The sequence below is a fragment of the Numenius arquata genome, chromosome 12 (genome assembly GCF_964106895.1).
Source record: "Numenius arquata chromosome 12, bNumArq3.hap1.1, whole genome shotgun sequence".
NCBI classification, from domain to species: domain Eukaryota; kingdom Metazoa; phylum Chordata; class Aves; order Charadriiformes; family Scolopacidae; genus Numenius; species Numenius arquata.
In genome coordinates this window covers 5,494,811-5,515,905 of record NC_133587.1, presented here as the reverse complement: position 1 = coordinate 5,515,905, position 21,095 = coordinate 5,494,811, and the positions used below count along the sequence as shown (strand labels likewise).

Here is a 21,095-nt window from a genome sequence, read left to right as displayed (position 1 = left end):
TCTGGTGACATGTGCCAGTGTGTTGGGGCTCACGCTGGAGGGTGCAGGCTCCGACTCTGCCTGCACAAGCCCTCTCTTCCTCCCTTACCCTCTGTGAACTCTGGAAGCACTCAGCAGCCTGAGGTCCCTTGCTCGGGATGTGTTTAATTTGCTCTGGGTAACGTGTGATGAGCAGCCTGTAACAGCACTGTCTGCTGCACAGCAATGGGAAACAGGCTTTTCTTGCTCGGTGCAAGAGCAGTTTGTGGCCGTGAGGGGTGTCAGAGTGTCTGGGGTGCACAGGGACAGGCAAGCCGGGGTGTCCGTCACTGGTCAGGCTGTAGGGACTAATTTCTGTCTGGTTTTCTGGCCAAGCACAGAGCGGGAACGACTGACAGCGTCTGTCCCTGCTCTGGCATCTCAGTCAGAAGTGACAAGAGCTGAGTGCCTGGCTGTTTCCTGGGGTTCTCCGGGGAGCCCCAGGCTTGGTCTCAGCATCTCAGCGGGAGGACACCTCCCTTGTTTCCGGCTTTAGTGCCCACTTCATTCACCATCACATATCGCAGAGGCATCTGTCTGCCCAGGCACTGGAAAATGCTGCACATGGAAGGCCAACCAGACCGGTGGCGTTATTTTTACTCTCCTTAGTAAGACAAGGTTGCATTAAGAGGGTGTTTGCGCTGCTGGATGCCCAAAATAACTCCTCATTTGCTCAAGGTGTTCAGCAGAGGACTGTGACTTCCCTTGCTCCCACCCCGGTCTTGGAGCTGCTTCAAAGCGCGCCGATTCCTTGCCTGCCCCTCTCCCGCGCGGGCAGAGGCTCTGTTTGCTTTCCTGGGTGTGTGCCGGGGAGGTTGGCAGCCCCCAGCTGTGCCCGCACATCCTGACTCAGTCTCTTGTGCAGGCAGATAAACAAGCCGTGAAAAGGGACAGTGTCTTCCTCTGAGTCGCCCTGTGAAGTTGTCAACTGACTTTTAACAGCTCTGCCCCTTTGCCCCCGTGTCCTCCCACCCCGGGGTGTTCCCCCAAGCATGGCTCTTGGCAGAGCCGCTGCCTCCCACAGCCCTCCAAAGCTGGGGTGACCTGTCTGCTCCCCACCTTGCACAGTGACCCCGGCAGCCGGAGTCCCTCAGCGGGGAGCCGAGCATCATCCCATCCCTGCCCCAGGCTCTGTGCTAGGATGACGGGTCTAGAAAGGGGGTGGCAGGGCTGGGATGTGACGTTGGGAAAGGTTAAAGGATGAGAAAGTGTTTTATGCTCATGATGATGGGGCTGTCAGGGAGCGTTTTGTGGCTGACCATAAGGGATCCAGGCACGTAGGACACAGCAGTTATCCCTCACTCGCCAGAGCTGGAGAGGAGCAAGCATGGAAAAATACTTCAAAAGTGGGGGTGAAAAACCCTGTAGCTGCTCTGTACCTGGTAGGGACTGAGCCGAGGGCCGGGCGGTAACGGCACCGCAGCCCAGGGTGAGGGAGGACAGGCCGGCAGAAGGGGAAGTTGGGGTCAGTGACTGCGGCATGGGCAGACGTCACCTTTTGGGGCAGGGACAGCAGCTGGCTCTATGTGGGCATCGCTCCTGTTTGGGGGCTTTTTGTCGCTGCAGGCAGCTCTGGTGCTGGGCCAGCGGTTGAGCAAGATGGGCTCGGTGCTGCGCCGGGGCTCCCGTGGCAGCGGGGCTTTGGGAGCCGGCACAAAGGGGCTCTTGTTCCCGGCAGTGCTGGCAGGGCAGGAGCAGACAGCCGCCCGCCAGGACAGGCAGCGCAGGGATAGGGAAGCCTTTCCTTTGGGAAAAGAAGTGGCTTTTCCAAGGAAGAGCTGATCGTTTCTCCACCTGGTCCCGCAGCCAGGTCCAGGGAGCCCGGTGTGCTCCGGTGTCACAGCCACGGGGCGTCTGGCAGATGCGGCCCCACGGGGTCAAAGCATCCTCCGCTCACATGGTGGGAGGAGGGACGTGCGGGTCCCAGGGTCTGGCTCATCGCTTTTGGCACACCTCTGAGCCAGAGGCTGTTACTGAGAAATGCAGAGTGCTGAAGCAGCATCCCCTGCAGAGGGGAGAGCCATCCAGCTGATAAGCAGCTTCTCTGGAAGGCCCTGGGATCCTCTCTCTATAGAGAGGGGGAGGGGAGGGGGATTAGGAGGAATTTGTTATGTCACCGTCATTTTTTCTTAGGCTGCGTCCATGTTTCTGTTTAAAAAAAAAAAAAAAAAAGGAGAAACACAAACCTGTTGCACGTCACTTGATTTATTCGGTCTCTGAGCTCAGCAGGGGCAGAGGAGGGGTTTCCCTGCTGTGAGCCACTTGGGAGGGGGCTTCCCTGGCAGGGCTCCCTGGGGATGGGGCAGCCCCGTCCCACTGCCCCACGGCAATGAGAGCTGAAGGAGGGAGCAGTAATGTGTGCAGGGGAGACGGATTCTCCAGCCGTGTCAAGCCTTTCCAAGCTGGTGGCTCCGGGGTGGCCACGAGACTGATCCCGGCCACCAGTGGGGTCCCGTGGCGCAGGAGGGTGGGCTGCAGAGCTATGCGGGACAGACACGTATCTGCTGCCGGGGCAGTCATGACATGGTGTTTTGCAACCTGAACTCGATTGAACCTGGTGCGAGCTGAATTTCAGTCTCCCAGTGTCATTTCCCAGCAGTTTGCTGGAAACCCCCCAGCCCTCCTGCCCCAAGAGTGCTTGTTCCTCTGAGGCACTTCTCCCCATTAATCCCCCACCGTCTTCATTGCAGACAGGCTCCGATGGGGTTTGTGGGAGGAAAACAAGAGGGGTCTGCACTCCCCAGCCATGGCTTTGGCATATAGAGTGCTTATGTTCCTCTGTGTCCAGATCTAAATGCCTGAAGCTGTATGATTCTCCAGCACTCACACATGAGTCCTGCAGGGGGTCGCCTGCACCTCTCTGTCCCCTCAGTGGCTTCCCGGGGATGGCTCTCCACCGGGCAGGATCTTGGAGCTAATGAAGCTGCTTTGGGACATCTCTTCTTGCTGCCATTTCCAAAACCCTCGCGAAGCTGAGGATGGTGCTGCATGGCTTCGTGTTGACGTTCAGCTTCCTCTTGCCTTAAGGGCTCTCTCTGTGTTTACCTGCTGAAACCAGACCCGTGTATCTTGGTTGACCCCCAGGAGGGCAAATCCGGGCAGGACTGTGTTTCCGCTGCGGCGTGAGCCAAGTCCCCATCCTGTGCTTTGAAGTGCTGGTGGCTGTTTGCGGCCAAGCCCTAATGCCGGGCGCTTTTGTAACGGCAAGGGGCCCACAGCAGCTCTGCTGGCACCAGAAATGCTTGGAGGCCCATCTGTCGGGGTTTGTGTTGTCTTTCTCACAGTTCTCCCTGCGCCTTTGCCTTGCCGTCCATCGTCCGTGCTTTCCTCCTTGCACAGGACGAGGCCGTGGCCGTGGCTCTGCCTGGGAGCATCGTGACCCCAGCACTCCTTGCCCTGCCTGTTCCTTCCTTCCTCTTCCCTCCATCTCGCTGTGGTTGATAACTCAGCATCCTTTTTGCCCTCGCAGGGCACGGCTTGATGGGAACCTGGCGGTGAGGAGGAGGAGAAAGAGGAAGAGTGCAGTTGTTGACCTCGGCTGGAGCTCCCTGCTCGGTGCCGACCCAGTACCGGCTGCTCTGCTGGAGCAGGGAGCGAGGGACTGTGGGGGGATGGCTGCCCCCAAGAGCTGCCCTGGGGAAGAGGAGAGCAGTCCCTCCATGGGGCTGGTGGATTCCATGGGGATGGTGCATTCCATGGGGCTGGCATCCTTGCCCGTGGCCCATCTCTATATCCAGGCTCATATTCTCGTCTTCCGCATCTAGTATTTATTACTTTTTTTTTTTTTTTTTTTCCTTTGGAAAAATGTATTTCTCTGGGCCTTGCGGGAGCTCCCCTCTGTGGGCTGGGCTGGCCGCAGTGCCCCACACCCTGGCACTGCTGGACCCCCACCAGCCTAGTCCCACCGGCCACCCCCCGCCAACCCGTGACAAATGATTTTGCCATTTCCTGGGTGGGAAAGAGACATTGATTAACTCCTGCACTTGCCTTTCTGGAAAGGTTAGAGCTTAATTGGTCAGACTTGGAGTCATAAATCACGTGCTGAAGGATCAGCGGAGATAAGAAAATTTTTGCAGAATGTTGCAAAAACACACTTTTTGGTAGGAGGTATCCAGCTGTGCCCACCCAGATGTGGGGGCTGAGGGCAGCCGAGGGCACAGGGCTCTTCTGAGGAAACAATTCACCCTCCAGCGAGAGGCCGGAAATTCTCCCTTTTGTTATCAGTACTCTCAGGATTTGCAAAATATCCTTTTTTTTTTTTTTCTTTTAGAAAAAGAAAAACAACAGGAAAGCCTTTTTTTTTTTTTTTTTCTTTATTCAGAAGAATCTGAATTCCATCTGTTTTGGAAGATGATTCCGTTTCTCCATGGAAGTGCTACTCTCCCTAACCTAAAAACTATAATTTAAAAAGTCCCAACTTTTTCCTGGCTGAGGAAGACAGTGGAGGAGGGAGAAAAAGGCTCTTCCCACCAGGGTGGAGAAAAGAAGACTGATGGCAGCACCTTCCTGCCCTGGGGACACCAGCTTGTTTGGGCATCCCATTGACTTGGGATGCCAGGCTGGAACGAAGGCAAACACTGGCCAGCACTAGCCCAGCTCGGAGGTCCCTGCAGCCCAGGGACCCGCCAGCACTCCCGGCCAAGCGCTCAGAACGGGCAGGGAACGGCGTTGCAGATGTGAAGCATTTATTATTCATGTCAGTAATTATTTCTTCCCTGTTCTCCCCAGCATTTTATTGAGGAATTAGGATGTTAAAAGGAGAAATCTCAAACCCACGCTGCGGACATCCCTGTTACTGCTGCCACACTGCTGCTGCTCAAAAAGGGCAAATTAGAAAATGCCCCCAACTCACTGGGTTTGCCTCGTCCCCAGCTCACCGCCATCAGACCCTCATCTCAACGTGATGCAAAAGAGGGGCTCGGTATGGCCCTGAGCACCCATCCTGCTGCGGGACTACTGCCTCTTGGTCTTGTCTCGACTATTCTCTTTTCTTCCCAGTCTCCAGGAGTTTCCCTTGCCTGAGTTTCTCTCTTAAATCCCACACCCAGGTCTTCCTGGATTTACCTCTGGCTCCTCACCGCCGTTGGGGCAGCCCGTCCTGGAACTGAGACCTGGCTGTCGCGGTCAGGGCAAGGTCTGAATCCACCGTGCCTGGCAGGGATTGGGGTGATGGGGTGCTGCCCTGCAAAGCCGGGGCCCAGGTGCCAAAATCTCTCCAGGCGAGATTAGGGGATGCTGAGATGCAGAAACTGGCTTTGCTCCATGTGTGATGATACTAAAGAACAGCAGCATAGATAGGAGTGCCTTTTCAAAGGTCTCTCAGGAAACCGGCTTTTTAAACACAGGTAAAATAAATGAAAACTGATGAGCACCTCTTTCATTTCAACGTGGAAGCTAAAATAGATGTTGCTTGCCCCAGTTAAAAAAAGAAGCATCTTCTCCACACGGGGCTGTCAAGTCCAAGGCTCGGTCCCTGACACTTCTACCCTTCCCAGATTTGGATCATTTCAGCCTCTGACCTCGTGTCACCACTGGAGATGGTGCAGGAGAACAGCAAAGCATAAAACATCTTCTGGGGCACTGGAGGTGTTATTCCTATAAACAAGCAAAGCGCTTCGGAATCAATACGAAGTTTTACTCGTGGCCGCTAGAGAGGTTTCATCTCCTGAATTATACAATGGGATAAACAAGATCCCGATCCGGCTGCCACCCCATGTACCAGCAGCTATTTGTTCAGAGCCGGGCTGAACGGCTCCCAGAATTAATTAGAATAATCAATTCTAAAAATGACAAAAGTATTGATTAGCATTTTTGTCTCTTCACAGCCTGGCAGTGCTGTAACTCTGGGAACGTTGCAGAGTGATAAAAAGCAGCCTCGACTGTGGATGGGAGATACTTATCCAGTGACACTGCCTGACAGCGAGGGGTTTGTATGCAACGATGGCATCACCCAAACACTTCCACGCGATATTATTTCAGTAATAATATTCCCATCCCTCTTCCTTGCTCTTGTTCAATTTAACAGTGGTTCATTTTTAATACCTGTCTATTTACTACTTTCCTGGGCATGGTAAGAAAGCAGGAGCGATGGGGAAGGGACCCTCTGCACCCACCGATGCCGGGTGGGCTGGTGGTGGCATCTGCCTGGGTTTTGGGCAGCTCGGCCCCAGCAGACCCTGTGGTCTCCATCCCTGCTGGGCTTGGAGCTGCCTTGCTGTAGGACGAGTCCCCACAGAGACATCCCTTCCTGGGAACCGGCGTGCCCATTGCGGCGATGATGAGCACCATCTGCCTTCCCCAAGGGACATGAGTAACGTGGACGGCGTGTCCAGCCCGTCAAAGCACTGGCAAAGCCCAGGGTGGGATGTGTGTGCTGTGCCGGTTGCAGGAGGCTGAGCTCAGCCCCACGTGGCCGCAGGCTGATAACGAGGACTTCTGAAGCCACGGGCTTCTGTGAAACGACAGGCAAAAATCGGTATCCGAAGAGGAATTTGGAAGGTTTTGCTGCTGCTTCGGTGCGCTGCGGAGGCGAGTGTGTAACGGGGTGATACAACAGATCAGCTCTCGGTAGAGCAGAAAATTGAGCGAGGGAACTGTCAGGCTTTAAATGCTTTTGGAGGTAGATGAGATTTTTGGCTCTCGCAACGAGCTGGGCACCGTCCAGGTGGGCATGGCCTCCTCCAGCCGCGTGTGCGGGGCCGGGGAGCCAGCACGCTCAGCTGGCCAGTGCAGGGACAGCCAGCCCTGGTGGCTCATGGGGACATCAGGGCAGGGGGAAGCATGCCCGTCTGCTCCTTCTCTGGATTTATGTGCTACATCAGCTCCACAGCAAAGGGATTTCTGCAGCCCTTTAAACTCGGCACGGGGCCAGACATTTGGGCACAGGTAAATATCATAACACAAAGAGGTAGGAAAAATGTCCCGGCTGGGGTGAACTCAGTGACATCCAGGATGTGGCTTTGATGGGAGAATGGGACAAAGCTGGCTGGGTTCGCCCAGGACGGGTCGTGCAGACCTCCCTCGGGGTCTCTCTATAATTACTTTTAAGCCAAAAGGAAAGGGATAGACTCAGCTGTCGGGATTTAAGTGAAGCAGTGATAGAAGTGCTCCAAGGGAAATTAGTGTTTGAGCTGGAGAAGATGTAGCTTAAAAGAACTGTAAGGAGATGTAAAGAGTGGACAACGGGTAGGACTGGGAGAAGCAACAGGCAGGAGGTCCCAGGGCAGCGCCTGGGGAGAAGGCTGGGATCAGTCTTCATTAACACTGCTGTTAATGACCTGGGCAGGAGGAATGCGGTGCCGTGGGGGGTGGCTGGGACTGCAGCCTCCTGAGAGGAGATCAGCGGGGCTTGGCTCGGGGATTTGGCAAAAACAAGGCTGAGGGGGGTATGAGTGACGCTCACAAACACTGGGATGGGCAATTGCCCTTTGCTGAGGCGCAGCATCGTGAGCCATGACTGCGCCGTGGCTGGGAGGAGGAGGGTGGTTTTCTGGAATGGCTCCTACGTGAGATATTGCTTTTTCTACAATGTCTCTTGATTAGCTCATGATGCGGCCGCCCGGGGTGGCGGGTGGTGCAGGGTCCTGGCTGGGACAGCCCGTCCCCTGCCTGGCTTCACCCGCTCCCGGGTACCCAAACAGGCAGCGCAGCTCGGCGGGATGCGCCGGTGGGGACGGGATCCCCGGGGACCTCGGGACTGTTTTGGATGGTGATCGGCAAGGTCGCACCCAGCTCAGCTGGATCCCCAAGGCTTTGGGACAGTGCGTTCCCAACAAGGCTGGGCAGGATGACACCACCCTTGCCCATGTACCGGGGAGGGGATGGGATGGGAGTGAGAACTGAGACAGAGGCATTTCTTTTAACCCCCCAAAAAGCGAGAGGGGCTCATTTTGCAAATGGCAGCGGGGGCCGTCAGGGCAGGGCACAACAGGAATGAGCCAACAGTGGTTTGAGCAGGACCATCCTACCGGTAGCAAGATGCTGGCAGTGGGCAGGAGAGCCAGGCCGTGGCCACATCCCACGCAGGTGGCACGGGAGGCTCTTGCGGTAACACCAGCTGCCCATTGGCGCTGGGCTGGGGCAGCAGTGGGGAGCCCGGGCGAACATCTGGCACCTGGCTATCAGCAGGACACGGCTTTATGTTCTGCTCCACGAGGACCATGCTGGGCGCTTCTCTTCAGGTTTATTAACATTAATAACGTTAGTCCCACGTTAATGAACGCACATGAACAAAATGGCTATCACTGTAGCTCGGCCAGGGCCACAGCAGCAGCGCAGGGGAAGGTAAAATCGCCCGGCAGAGGGGGGAGCACAGCGGGGCTGGAGGGCAGAAACGCCTCGGCACAGGTTTGCGCTCCCATGGGACGCTCCGAGCGTGGCAGCTGACTGCAGGGAGCCCTCACCGATGTCCTGAGGCAAATCCGGTGCTGATAAGGATAAATGCACTTCAGGTGAGGATTGCTACACACCTAGTAGACTATTAACAAACCTCATGAGGCTGGTGATAATGGGGTTATTGCCATTCCACAGCAGGGTGAGTGCTAAGTATGGGGAACTGAAGGACTCTGGGACCCGGGGTTGGGCAACGGTTCCCAGCATCCCACCTCTGAGCACGGGATGTCTCATCCAGATGGTGATCGAGACTTCCACAACTGGACAGAAAAGGCCCCAACTGGAAGGGACTGGTTTTACTTGGCATTTGCTTTAGCTGGACTCTCGGTGCGGTGGTTCTCCAGGTAAACAATCTGGGGAGCCTTTTCAGAGGGGCAAGATGGTCTGGGACTCTGGAGGTCCCGGTGCGAAGCCAGGCTCGCTGCCGGGGCTTCTTCAGTGGAGTTCTGCGAGTCCGAGTCTTCAGAGGAGAAACTGCTCTGACTGGAAACCTGGAAGTACTGGGTAGCTTCTGTTCGCTTATCTGCAGGTGGACCATGTGTGCAGGGGGCTGAGACAGTCCCGTGGGGCACAGTGGCGTGACACAATGGATCAGAACCTGGAAAACGCACCCGGGCAGGCATGGTGAAGGAATGCCTCTGAAGGGGCTGTCTGCGCTCCTGGGCGAGGTGTCCTGCAGCTCCCGAGCGGGCTCCACTCTCAGGTTTTGGGAGGAAGGTGTCAGCAGAGACTTGACGGTGAAAGGCACGGTCACCTTCTGGCCCCTGTTGGCAGTGGGGCTGTGGGGAGTTCGGCTTTCCACCCAGCGCGGGGCCAGGAACGCTGCTGGCCTGGGGCTGTCCTGGCCCCTGTGTGGTGGGTTCTGGCTGCTCCGCTGCCCCCTGGGCCCCCAGCGCCGCTGGCTTGGGGCTGGTGGTTGCTTTGAAAACTGGGGCTTCCTTGCAAGGGGCTGCAGACCCTGAGCTTGGGGAGCTGAAGGTGTCTCTCTGCCCATCAGCTTGTGGTCCCCAGGTCTCCTGCAGCTCGGCCAGCATCTCCTCCAGAACCTGCCGCGTCTCCTGGTACTTGTGCCGTGCCTCGGACCAGGCTGCCAGCCCTTGGCTGCTCTGCATCCTGTACACCTGAGCCTTCATCTCCTGCAGCTTCTCCAGGGCGAATTCCACCGACAGCTTCTGGAAGGAGCTCTGCAGGCACTGCAGCGCCTGGCCCTCCCCGCGCTTCACCCGAGCTGAGCACTGCCTGCAGTCCAGCTTCAGCCCCGTGATCTAGAAAAGAAGGCCAAGAGTGGCTGTTTTCAAGGCTGCCCAGCTGGCACTGGGTTCTGCGGGAGGACAGCCCATGCACCCACCTTGCTGGAGAACCGGCCAAGCTCCTGCAGTAGCTCCCGCTCTACCTGTCGCCGCTCCACCTGCCTGTAGAAGCCCATCAGCTTTGTCCGGAAAAGGGCTGCAGCCACCTGGAAGGGGTCTGCCTCGGGGAACGCCACATCTCGGACCTCAGCCGCCTCCTGACAAAGGGCCAGGCCATGCCGGTACTGAGCCTGCAGGGATGGTAGGAAAGAATAAGCTCCGTGCTCGGGGAACGGTGCTGACCTGCTGCGCTGGGACACACGTGCAGGGTGAGGGTCTCTGCAGGTTCAGCACTCAGCATGGCTACCAAAGCTACATGGGAAATGTTTCTGGGCAAGTGAGAAGAAACAGAGAGAATGGGGATTCTCCGAATCTCTGCTCTGTCCCGGCTTGGCTCAAAATGCACAAAATGCATCATCCCGTCCTGAGTGCAGTCACCTTGTCCTCTGTGCAGTGCAGGTAATTAAAGACCCTCCATATCTAGGGGTATGGGATCCTTGTCACTACATTAAATTGCTGGCTGATGGACATCCAGGCTGTGCAGCCCGGCCCTGCGGGAGGAAGGGGGCTGCGAAGGATGGAGATCAGGAGGGTTTGGAAACAGCAAACCCAGCCCAAAGTTCACCAAGGAGCTGTACAACCATCCCCCCTCACTAGAGCAGGGCTGACAAAGACCCCAGCAAAGCTGGACTTGAACTCTGCAGTTTGACCCAGCCAGCCTGGGGACAAAGTATTAAACTTTGTAATGATGTTTGAACATTTCTAATTTGGGATTTTCAGTTTCTGCCCAGTGCCAGGCAGGGACCGGAGCCACCTAACAGCGCTGCTGGCAGCGATACCCTGGGGATGCACGTTACAGAAAAGCCCCCTCCAAACATACTGTTGCCTGGACGAAGAACTCGTTAAACTGCTCAGTAGAGCCCTGGAAGGTGTCGGGGCTCCATTCCTCAGTGCCCATCTCCTGCAGCCGCACTGCTGCCTCCCCATCCAGCCAGCATCCCAGCTGCAAGAGAGAGCAGGGATGAGGGTCAGGCAGGGACAAGGGTCAGGCAGGACCGGCCACCGGCGTTTCCACAGCACCTCCCCTTCCTTCCCCAACCAGGGCATCCCATCCCAGGCGTGGTTACACACAGAGTCACCCCATAATGAAAATCAAAGCTCAGGCAATCCTGTTATTCTCTGGGCTTCCTTCTTCATCAAAAATGGAGGAAATGTGCCTGAAACACTCAGCCGTAGGAACACCACAGAGGACAACTTTAACTTGTGGCACTCCAGGGAAGCCCCACTCACCTTGCCAAACTCAGCCTCAAGCTCGCGGACCTTTTGGAGGAACTCCAGGTGCTCCAAGCAGCTGTTGGACTGGGACACCAGGTTGTGAAGCTCTTCCTCCAGCTGGCTGTACAGCCCCTCAGCCGACTCCATGCTGGTCCTGGTGGTTGGGGAGGAGAGGGACCGTCAGTGCCGGGTGCCACTGGGCAAGCTGCTGGCTCCTCCTGAAGACACTGGCCGAGACAGCTCTCCAGTGGGCAGGAGTCTCTGGATGGGGCAGCTCTATGGAAGTGGGCACTGGCATGTGGCCATGCAGGCAGCTGGGAGCCGAAGGAGTGGATGGGCAACCACCTAGCACGTGTGGCTGGTGAGAGCCCTGCAGGTGCCCAGGTCAGGAGCTTACCAAGAGACCACCTCCCCACTCGCCTCATGCATCCTCAGAGCCCAGCCGGGACACAAGGGCTCCATGTCCGGCATGCATGGGCTCCACGCTGCAGTAGAGCACCCTGGCACCTCCCTGTCCCACGGAGCAAGCTGGAGGTCAGGGAACACGGGATGGGAAAGCGTTGGTTGTTGGTGTGGCCTGGCTCAGCCAAGAAAAGGGAGCAGAAGGGAGCACTGGGATTAGTACTGCCTACATGCACGGACCATCGGACAAGTGCGGCATCGCCGGGGCTTGGCCCCATCTAGTGGCTTTGCCTGAAATGAGCCTGGAGGGCTCGCTGCAGGCCTTGCTGAGCAGCCCTTGAGCGTGGCCCCGGGGCATGAGATCCTCCCGGGGACATGTGCACCTTCCCCAGCCAGGAAATGCTGCAAAGGACTGTCTGAGATGCGAGCTCCAGGCTCAGAGGGAGTTTGGAGGGCAGGAGGGCGCACGACGCCAGCTCCAGGGTGCGCTGGAAAGATGCTTGTGGGGAGCGGGCTGTCCCTGGGGAGGTGGCTCTGTTGGCCAGTGGAGGAGGATGGAGGTCCCCAGCCTTGGCACCCCTTTCCTGGTGAAGCTGCCCCCTCCTACCTGACGTTGGCCGAGGCGCCGAGCCGCGTGGCCTCCCTGCGCAGCCTGGCCAGCACGGCGCCCCCCTCGCGCTGCACATGCACCAGCTGTGGGTCGCTCAGCACCTTCCGCATCAGCTCCTGGTGCCTCTCGATACATGCGGCCGCATCCTGCAGAGGGAGGGTCACACACACGTCTCACCTCGGGCCTCACCCAGTAGCTCCTGGGCCAGCGTGGGATGGGCACCTGAGGCTGCACCCCAAGGGATGAGCAAAGGGGACAGGGGACAGCCCCACGGCCACAGCTGCCAGTCCAGGAGTGTTTGCACCCAGGCTTTGGGGGAGAAATGTGGCTGTGTGCTGGAATGCAGGTGGACTCTTTGGAAAACCCTACAACCTGCCCATTACCTGCGTCCCTGCCAGCGCGTCGGCACTCCGCAGCTCCTGGATGCAGCTCTGCAGCAGCTCCAATGCCTGCCTGAGGCCGGCCGTGAAGGGATGCAGTTTCTGCAGGTGGGACACAGAGCCAGGTCAGTGGGGCCGGGGTGGGAGGGCAGCCTTCCCGTAAGGAAGAGGAGGAGGAGGAGGAGGAGGAGCAGTGCCAGGCCAGAGCAGGGAATACCACGGGGCACCAGGTTAAAGCCAAGGAGGCAGGGAGCATGGAGGTGGATGAGCAGTTACAGGCAGGAGCAGTCAGAAGCAGGCAGGAGGGGGGGTGCCCTCCTGTGCTCAGAGCTCTCCTTTTCCTTCCCCTCTCCTGGGCTTTCCTGTTGCTTTTCCGGGGAGGTCCGTGGGACATGGAAGCCGCGGTGGGGATGGAAGGGCACCATGGGGATGTGAGGCAATGGCAAATGGTGTGATAACAGACACCTGGAAGAATTGAACCCACTCGCCGTGGCAGTAGGGGAAGGTGCCATCCAGCTCCGGTGTCAGCTGGGAGCTGTCGACATAGCGGCCCAGAGCCTTCAGTGATGCCAGGGTCTCCACCTGTGGGGCACAGGGATCATGAGCGCCGTGGCACCCTACCAGGTCCCTCCCTGAAACATCCCCAGGGACAGCCTGGAGCAGGGGGCATAACCCTCTCCTGTCCCAAAGCCACCCTGCCCCATTAACCCATGTATTGCTGTGGCCCCAGGAGTGCTGTGTGTGTGGCAGCTCTGCTCAGAGCATCTCCTGGAGGCTTCATGGCGTTTGAATGCACGGGAGATCGCCAGGACTGCAATAATCTGCCACAACAGCCAAGCTAGACGATCAAGCTCATTAATATTTCACATTATATTAATTAAACTGAGCAGCACTAAAAGAACAATAAACCCTTTCGAGTTAAGATTTATTATCCCAGTGCCTGTGTCCAGCCACTGGAGGTAATTGGGGAAGCCCTGGGGCAGCTTTTGCTCGCCTGCACAGCCCAGCGACCCCCAGGGCCTCACCCTGCACCCGGTGCCAGGGGGGACCTGCCCCGGCAAGGTGCTGCTCTGCCCAGGGTCCCTGCGCAGGGGAATTGGGGTCCCCAAGTGAGGGGATGGAGGGTCCCCTGAGGCAGGAGGCTCCTTTCACCCTGACTCTGCTCTTCCCGTGGGAGACAACGTGGGGACACATGGATGGGATGGAGACAGGCTCACCTGCACCCCAGGCAGCCTCTCGCGGTGGGCGACCAGCTCCTTCTCGGCCAGCAGCAGCACGGTGTGGATGCAGCCCGGTGAGATGCTCTGCAGGAGGCAGGGAAGAGTCACCACAGCAAAGCCCATGGTGCACATCCTGGCTACCCATGGTAATACCAGAGGCTTGGTTGCCCGAGTCAGCTGAAGCCAGTGAGCTCATTACAAAGAAAAAAGCTCCTGAGCTCCCTGGTGTGGGACACGGAAGCAGGTTGCTCAGGCTATAACCTCATCCTTATCCACCAGCTCCCTGGCAGAATGGGATGGAGCCTTGTGAACAAACCCTTCGCTCACATCAGCAATGCTTTTCCACGCGGGAAGCATTGGGGTTGGCACAGGATTTATCGGACAGGCTGCAAGCAAGCCCTGAGCTGGCAGAGGATCAGGGCACTGCAGCGGGGAGGACCTCACAGCCCTCGGGACAGCACAGGGCACTCCCACGGCACCGCCTTGGCACCAGCATGGAAACCCTGCCCGGATGAATCGACCGTCACTGCGCAGCTGATTTCCAGGTGAGCTCAGCTAGTGGGATGCTGAAGGGGTTGGGGGCACCCTGTGGTGCGGGGCAGAGGACAAGGACAGATCCTGTGGGGCTGGGAAGGGGACCTTTGGTCCCAAACTGTGGCTGCCTTGCAGCTGGCATTTGAGGAGCTGGAGAAATGCAAGTGCCGAGTGTGAGCTCAGTTCAGGGGCTGGGGGAAACAGGGTCCTTTTGCCCTGTTGGGGGATGGTCTGTGCCTCTGCAGATGCGCTCAGAAATTAGACGTTTATCAGCAACTTCGGGAACAAAGTGGCAGTTTCAGCGCTGCCAGACCTACAGGGAGTCAGGAGCTAGGACTGGCCATGGGGGAGGAAGCAGCAAGAGAGACGTGGGTTTTCTAGATCAGCGCATTGCCATGCAGCCGAGAGCTGCCTCGGTAAATCTGCACCACAATGTTTATGGGTAAAATCTGTGAGCGAGATAAAAACCGTGGCCTCAGGCACAGCAGTGCCGGGGGCTGCTGGAGAAGATGCTCCCAGCCGGGGGAACCGCACTGTGCAGAGGGCACAGGGAAGGCTCTGAAGGACCCCCCCAAAGGGTGACAGTGTTTACTCCCGGGCAGGGACCCCCCTTCCGGCAAGTCCATGGCAGAGGCACGCAGAGCCTGGTGTACCTGGACAGAGCGGAGGGCCGAGAACAGGACAGGAGCGGGCGGCTGCTTCCTGGCATCCAACACGACGGTGAGCGCACCGTCCTTCGCTTCTCGCCTAGCAAGGGGAAATAAAGTAGGCGGCAGATCGCACTGGTTAGAAGCGGAACATGAAGTGGGGGTCCTTCCCTTCGGGCAGGACCCACTCGAAGCCCTCTCCCGTGGCTCCGCGCCCACGGGCAGCAGGGTGAGGGTAGGCAGGAACTGGCTGCCCAGGACCACTGAGCTGGGAAGCAGCTGGGGGTCCTGTTAGGTCCTCCTGGCCCTTACCTGGGGAGGGAGCAGAGGTAGAGGATGAGCTTCCCCAGCTCGGCAGCTGAGCACCACGCAGCCCCCCAAGCGCTGCCGCTGGTGGTCACCTGCAGAAGGGCCCTGCCCAGCCTGTCCGAGCTCCCTGCAGGGAAAGGGACAAGTCACCCCTCCAGTAGCCACCCAACAGCTGCAAACCCCAGTGCTGAGTAACCCCCCAGAGGGGCCGAGGGTCCCATTAGCCTCACTGCCTCTCACCACGCAGGGATGGCTGTCGAGGGGGCTCTGCTCCAGCACGGCTCGGGGGGCTCAGCCCAGGTTAATACTGTGGCAGCGCAGAGGCCACTATGGTGCCACCCCTGTGTCACCCCAGTGCAGCCTCCCCCAGCCCCTCTGGAGGGGCAGTGCCAGCCCATGAGGGCTCTCAGCAGAACACTGCCCCTGGAAATGCCAGGGAAGAGCTGCTGGCGATGTTTTTCCTGAAAAAAAGATGTATTTTGTCGCTGTTTTTCAGCGCTTGGGAAAAGGAAGAAGCCAAATGTTTAGCGTTTGGCAGCTAAAAGCTGAACGGCTTCACTGGTGAGGAATGGTGTGGGAGGGCTCGGTGCAGCTGGGAACCAGGGCAGCTGCTCAGAGCAGACTGCTTGTTTTTATGTTTTTAATTTTTTTGCCCAGCTGAAAGGAAATTTTCCACTTGGGGGCTTTCTGGCCTCCAGCAAAGGCCTGAAACCTTCCTCTAGAAAACCCTCTCCAGCAGCATGGTGTTTTCCCTCCAGAGGCCTCTCCCGACATCTCCCCGAGGGTCTCACGATGCTGGCAGTACCTGGCAGGCACACGATGCCCGACCGCAGCAGCCCGGCGTGCAGGTCCTGCCAGCCCAGCGGCTCCCGGCCAGGGCTGCCCGTGTTGGGTACGGAGAGACCGTTCTTGCAGCCGGTGCTTTCCAGGGACCGTTCCTCCATGGGGGCAGTGGCTGCTGCATCCGTACCTGCCCATGGGGAGAGAGGAGAGAGGAGTTGGTGACACACAATGAGGCAGAGAAATGCAGAAGCCACCGCAGAGCCTGGGCAGGAGACACAGCCCCGCTCGGATGGTACCTTTCCCGGCTGGCTTGGCTCTGCCCATCCTGGGCGAGTAGATGGCAGACATCTTCTTCCAGGCTCCTTCATGCTGGTTGGTAGCTCTTTCATCCCCGGCGGCCACCCCGAGCCGTGGGCCCTTCAGGAAGGAGAACTTGTGGCTGGAGCCCGGGGGGAGCCGGGGGCTGCCCTGACGCACCAGTGCCTCCACCTGCGCCCCGGGACTCGCTCGGCGGGGACGGCGGGTGAGGACAGTGGGGCTGCCAGCCCCCCTCCCATGCTGTGCGGGGGTCTCACAGTGGGTGGCAGGGGGTGGCTCAGGGCCGGGGCTGGGGACGTCTGGCTCCTCCAGGATGGCTGCCATCAGCCCAGGGCCGAAGCTCACCGGGTTCTGCAGCGCGGCCAGGTAGGAGTCACGGGGGCGGCACCGTGGGCTGTGTGGCCCCAGCTCCTGGCTCAGCTTCCTCCCCAGGCATGGGGTGCAGGGACCCTCCTCCGAGCTCAGTGCCCCCCCACAGGGCCAGGCATCTGCCTCCAGCCCCCCGTTCGCCCAGGGGAGTGTCACTTTGGCCCCAGCCCCCATCGGCCCTGCTGGGCGGGCAGGTGGCAGGGACCTGGACAGGAGGTCCAGCTGCTCCTGGGAGAGCTCCAGCAGGTCCACGTACTCCCCCTCCAGGTTCTGGCTGATGATCTCGTAGAGGCTGGGCATGGCCAGCACGGCTGGCTTCTTCCGTGGCCCACTCTGGTCCACCTTGATCAGTCCTGGGTATCTTCCCTGGTTCGACCTCCGAGAGGTGACCTCGCAGCCCGGGATGGTGCCTGCAACATTGCCATAGGGTGCTGGGATGTCACTTTGGGGCACAGATGTGCTGGGTGCTGCTGGCTCGGCTGCAGTTTCAGGAGCAGGACCGTGCCAGGTGCCCGCAGGCACGCTGTTGGCACCAGCCTTGGGCTTGTCGATGAAGTCCGGCGTGGCAATCTTGCTCCACGGCAGTGGGGTAATGCCATTCTCGGTGGCCACCAGGCAGGTGTGCAGGGGAGCTCCGGCCCGGCTGCTGTTGATCTCCTCCAGCCACTCGTTGGTGAAGAGCAGCGCGTAGGTGGCCTCGGGGACGGGTGTCTCCTCCACCGTGCGCAGGTCGTGGGAGAGGTGCTTGACAGTGATGCGCGCTGAGTGCTCCTCGCAGGGCTCCGCTTGCAGGTAGAAATCCCCAGGGCGCAGCAGGAGGGGGTTGAGCGGCGCGAGGTGGACAACCACTTTCTCATGAAGACACAAGGGCCAGCCTTCATGGAGAAAGATGCAGTTAAAGTAGGGAGCCTGGGAGGGAGGAAGAACACAGCGTGTGAGTGAGAGCTCCCACCAGCTCCGTACCCTCCCGGCCAGTCCCTTGTGCTCTCACTGCCCATTTCTGTGCTTCTTATGATGGGGACTGAAGAGCCTGGTGACCAGTGGGATGTCCCTGAACTGAGCCACAGCAGGGTCCTGCAAGCCCACCCCGAGCCCACAGCCATTCCTTGGGTGCTGAACGCTCTCCATACGCTAACAGAGGAGAAATTCCCACTGGAGCCTCTCCAGGGGTGAGACAAGGTGACCTGGGAGTCCTCCTGCTCTTATCGCGGGGTCTGCATGTGCCAGGCTCTGCACTGGAGCCATCCTGAGGAGCCGGGAAGGGACAGGGATAGGGAAGGGGACATGCAGAGGGGGAGCCTGCAGCCTGGCAGGGTGTCATGCATTAGGGCAAAGTCCCCATGGCCGGGATCAGGGCACAGGGCACCGTGGCAGGGGGGATGTGTGGGCTTACGCAGGCTGCCTGCCGCACGTGCTCGAACAGGCGCTTGGCCGGGATGAGGAACTGGAGCAGGCAGCAGAGCCCATCTCCCCGGTAGCTGGTCTCCAGTAGCCGAAACACCTGGCCCAGGACTGTGGGGGCTGTGGCTTCAAAGGGAGGGTAGAGGGCCTGGAGAGCACTCTGCACCGCTGTGTCCAGCGACCCAGCGTCCTGCGGGAGGAAAGCATCGTTGGTGGGGAGAGCGGCCCCACAACGGGATGCCGTCACCCCCCTATGGAGTGTGTGCCCGCCATCCCACGCTGTCTGGTCCTTGGTACGCCCACGCTGACTACACCGCCGAGCTCGGGGGGGGGCTGCAAACCTTCCTGGGCTGTAAACTGGGGAGGAAATGGATGTAGGGCATATGAGCATGGCCGGGTCCAGTTCCCAGCGTTGGGCTGTGGTTGAAGGAGCCTGAGATGAGCCCTGAGCACAGCCTGCTGCCCCGCTCGGGAACGTTGGCCGTGCGGAGGCGGAGGAGCCGCAGCAGCCAAGGGGTTAAGGCAAGCCAGACACAGAGCATGGGGATGTGCCGGGCTCAGCAGCTTGCTGGAGGAATGCAGCGGATGGGAGGAAGGACAAACATCTGAAGATGGATAGGGTGTTTTGGTTCAGACTCATCGCTGAATTCGCCGAACTCAAAATGAGTCCTCTGAGCGTTTTCTGGGAAGCGCTCTGCCGGGTTACAGCCCCCTCCCCGGTGCTGCTTCCAGACTGCGGTGAGGATGCCGGTTTCATGCCACATGTAAACTGGCAGTTCCCAGTTTGCTCTCCCAGCTTTGCAGGAGATGTCAGCTGCGCAGATCCGGCTGGCATAGGGGGTACGTGGGGGGAAGCCATCGGATGGCTCCCGTTAAATCCCAACTGCGTTACAGGCAGCATGGGGGGGGACTACAGGCATGGCTGCCAAAAGGAGCCCATCAGCAAGTGGGAAAGACAGAGACTTCCCCAACTCCTTGGTGGATATTTCTGCAGTAGAGGCTCAGATAAACAACAAACAAAGCTGGGGTGGGTGGTTAAATGGCATCTTTTCTGCTGGAATCGGTGCTGCTGTGGGAGAGATGCAGGTTTCTGCGCTGGTGCGGGGTCAGGTCCAGCCTGGCTGGCCAGGGATCTGCTGCTCTGCAGCGGGATGTCTCTCATCCTCCTCCTGGAGAGCGTGGTGTGGGCTACCTCTGCCACTCACCAGGTACCGAGGAGCCCCTAGCTCTGCCACCAGCTGCAGCCCAGGCCAAAGCCAAGCTCATCACCTGGGGCTGGACTCTGGATTTCGCAGTTGGAGAGACCCCAGTGTCACAGGCAGCCGGTGGGGAGTGGCCACAGGGACCAGCATCCTCCCAAGGCAGTGGCCAGGTCCTGCACCTTGGGCAGCCGTGGCTCACCGTTGTCCCCGTGCTCCTGCACAGGCACCCAGGAAGTCAGGTGGGATTAGCTGAAGGTGGAAATTAGTTTCAGGAAGCTAATCCCTGGCCTGGAAGCCCGTATAAAGACAAAGTGGCCTCAGTTAATTCAGCTTAATTAGCTTTAATGCTCTTTAGTTAAAGCACTTTGCAGTCACGCTTTGGTTAATTCTTCTTGACTTTTTCTCCATGTCTTCACACAGAGATGTCCTGCCCTGGCAGGAGAAGCCATGGGGCCTGGGCAGAGCAGGAGGAGAGCAAGGCCATTCTCAGGGCCGTGATCCACAAGGGTGTTCCCGTGCCAGGCTTCCTGCCACTGGACAACACGTCTTCTCTCATCTTACTTTGCACACCAGGGCATCGGCTCTCCTAGGAGGGATGGGAGACCTTGCTCTGGAAAATCCTTGCTGCAGGGTAAAGCCCAGCTCCCAACCACCGAGTCCGGCTGGGCACCTGCCACCTCCCTGCCTGGCACCACCGAGCTTGGTGCCTTCCCCGTCCCAGCACAGAGGTGAGGAGCCACTGTCTGCAACAGCAAAGGGGGATCCGTGCAGCTCCTAGTGCTGCCACGAGAGATGGACTGGTCCTGTTTGCCCCAGAGCCCGCTGCCCAGAATCACCCTTGCACAACCCTGGCACGTGCAACCAACTCTCTCGAAACCGACCTCTTCCCGGCTGAGCTCATGGGGCACTGATAAAAAAGCAAACGAAAACAGAAAGAGAAGCCAGTTTCCCTGAGACTGGGAGGGCTACCAGGGCTCAGCTCTGGGCAGGTTGTGGCCGCAGGACAACCGGCGGCCCCAAACATGGCCAACCCCTGCTTGGCCGAGCCACCAGGGCAGAGGGGTGCAGTCCGACGGGGGCCAAGGCACACGCTTCCAGAAATCCCATCCCGCATCCATCTCTCACAACACCATCCCCCCAAACCACGGAGCAGCCTCTCCTGGCACACACAGCCCGGCTCCCCAGCATCGCCTAGTCCAGCACTTTGGCAACTGGGGAGAAACGCCTGGAATTTGGGTAAACCCACTGGGATAAACTCGGGGTGTCTGTAGGAAGGGACAGCCCTGCTGCAGGGTAGGGGGGGAAAGGACAATCTTCCAAACAACTATCCAAACCCCACAGCAAAGGGACGCGCCAGAGGATGGATGGACTGAATAAACAAAGCCGCTCCCCTGTCAATGGAATAAAAAGGCCAGGACTTGATCCAGCAGCGGGGACAGCGTGAGCCAGCGGCGGGAGAGAACTGACTGATGGAGGCACCAGACGCAGCCTGGGTTGTACTGGGGAGTAGTTTGGCCTGGACTGACTAAAAACGTTTTCATTGAGTGTCACAAAGCACTTCATCACCGGGGGAGGTTTTGGGGTAACCGCGGCGCTGCATTAGTTGGGGAAGCTGAGGCCAGGCCGGCCGGGGAGCCGCTAGAAATCCAAAGGCAACCAATTAGCCCCCATCCCTCCGCCAGCTGCGAGAGAGCACAGAACCGAAACAAAAGGCATTAGAGAGCATAAGGAGATTTACATTTGCAAAGCTATTTCCATTTTAATAAGCCAAAGTGCTGTTAAATAGAGATTGATATTTCTCCCCAAATACCCATATTTTTTAAAGTGGTTTACACCAACAAGACGAGCTGGGCTTTGGTGTTTTGGTACTATAAAGTTATTTAACTC

At 58.6% G+C, this 21,095-nt stretch overlaps 1 protein-coding gene across 1 annotated transcript; it reads right to left on the bottom strand.

Moving 5' to 3' along the window:
• Window positions 1–8,705: 8,705 nt before the first annotated feature.
• On the bottom strand, window positions 8,706–18,548 carry KIAA1755 (KIAA1755 ortholog). Its single transcript, XM_074157580.1, has 14 exons — window positions 18,348–18,548; window positions 17,999–18,196; window positions 16,215–17,514; window positions 15,941–16,105; window positions 15,139–15,262; window positions 14,833–14,926; window positions 13,643–13,729; window positions 12,891–13,007; window positions 12,429–12,527; window positions 12,043–12,191; window positions 11,049–11,187; window positions 10,639–10,761; window positions 9,758–9,949; window positions 8,706–9,674 (listed from the first exon to the last, which is right to left on the bottom strand). The coding sequence occupies exons 1-14, from the start codon at window positions 18,546–18,548 to the stop codon at window positions 8,706–8,708; spliced, it is 3,957 nt and encodes a 1,318-aa protein (XP_074013681.1).
• Window positions 18,549–21,095: the final 2,547 nt, after the last annotated feature.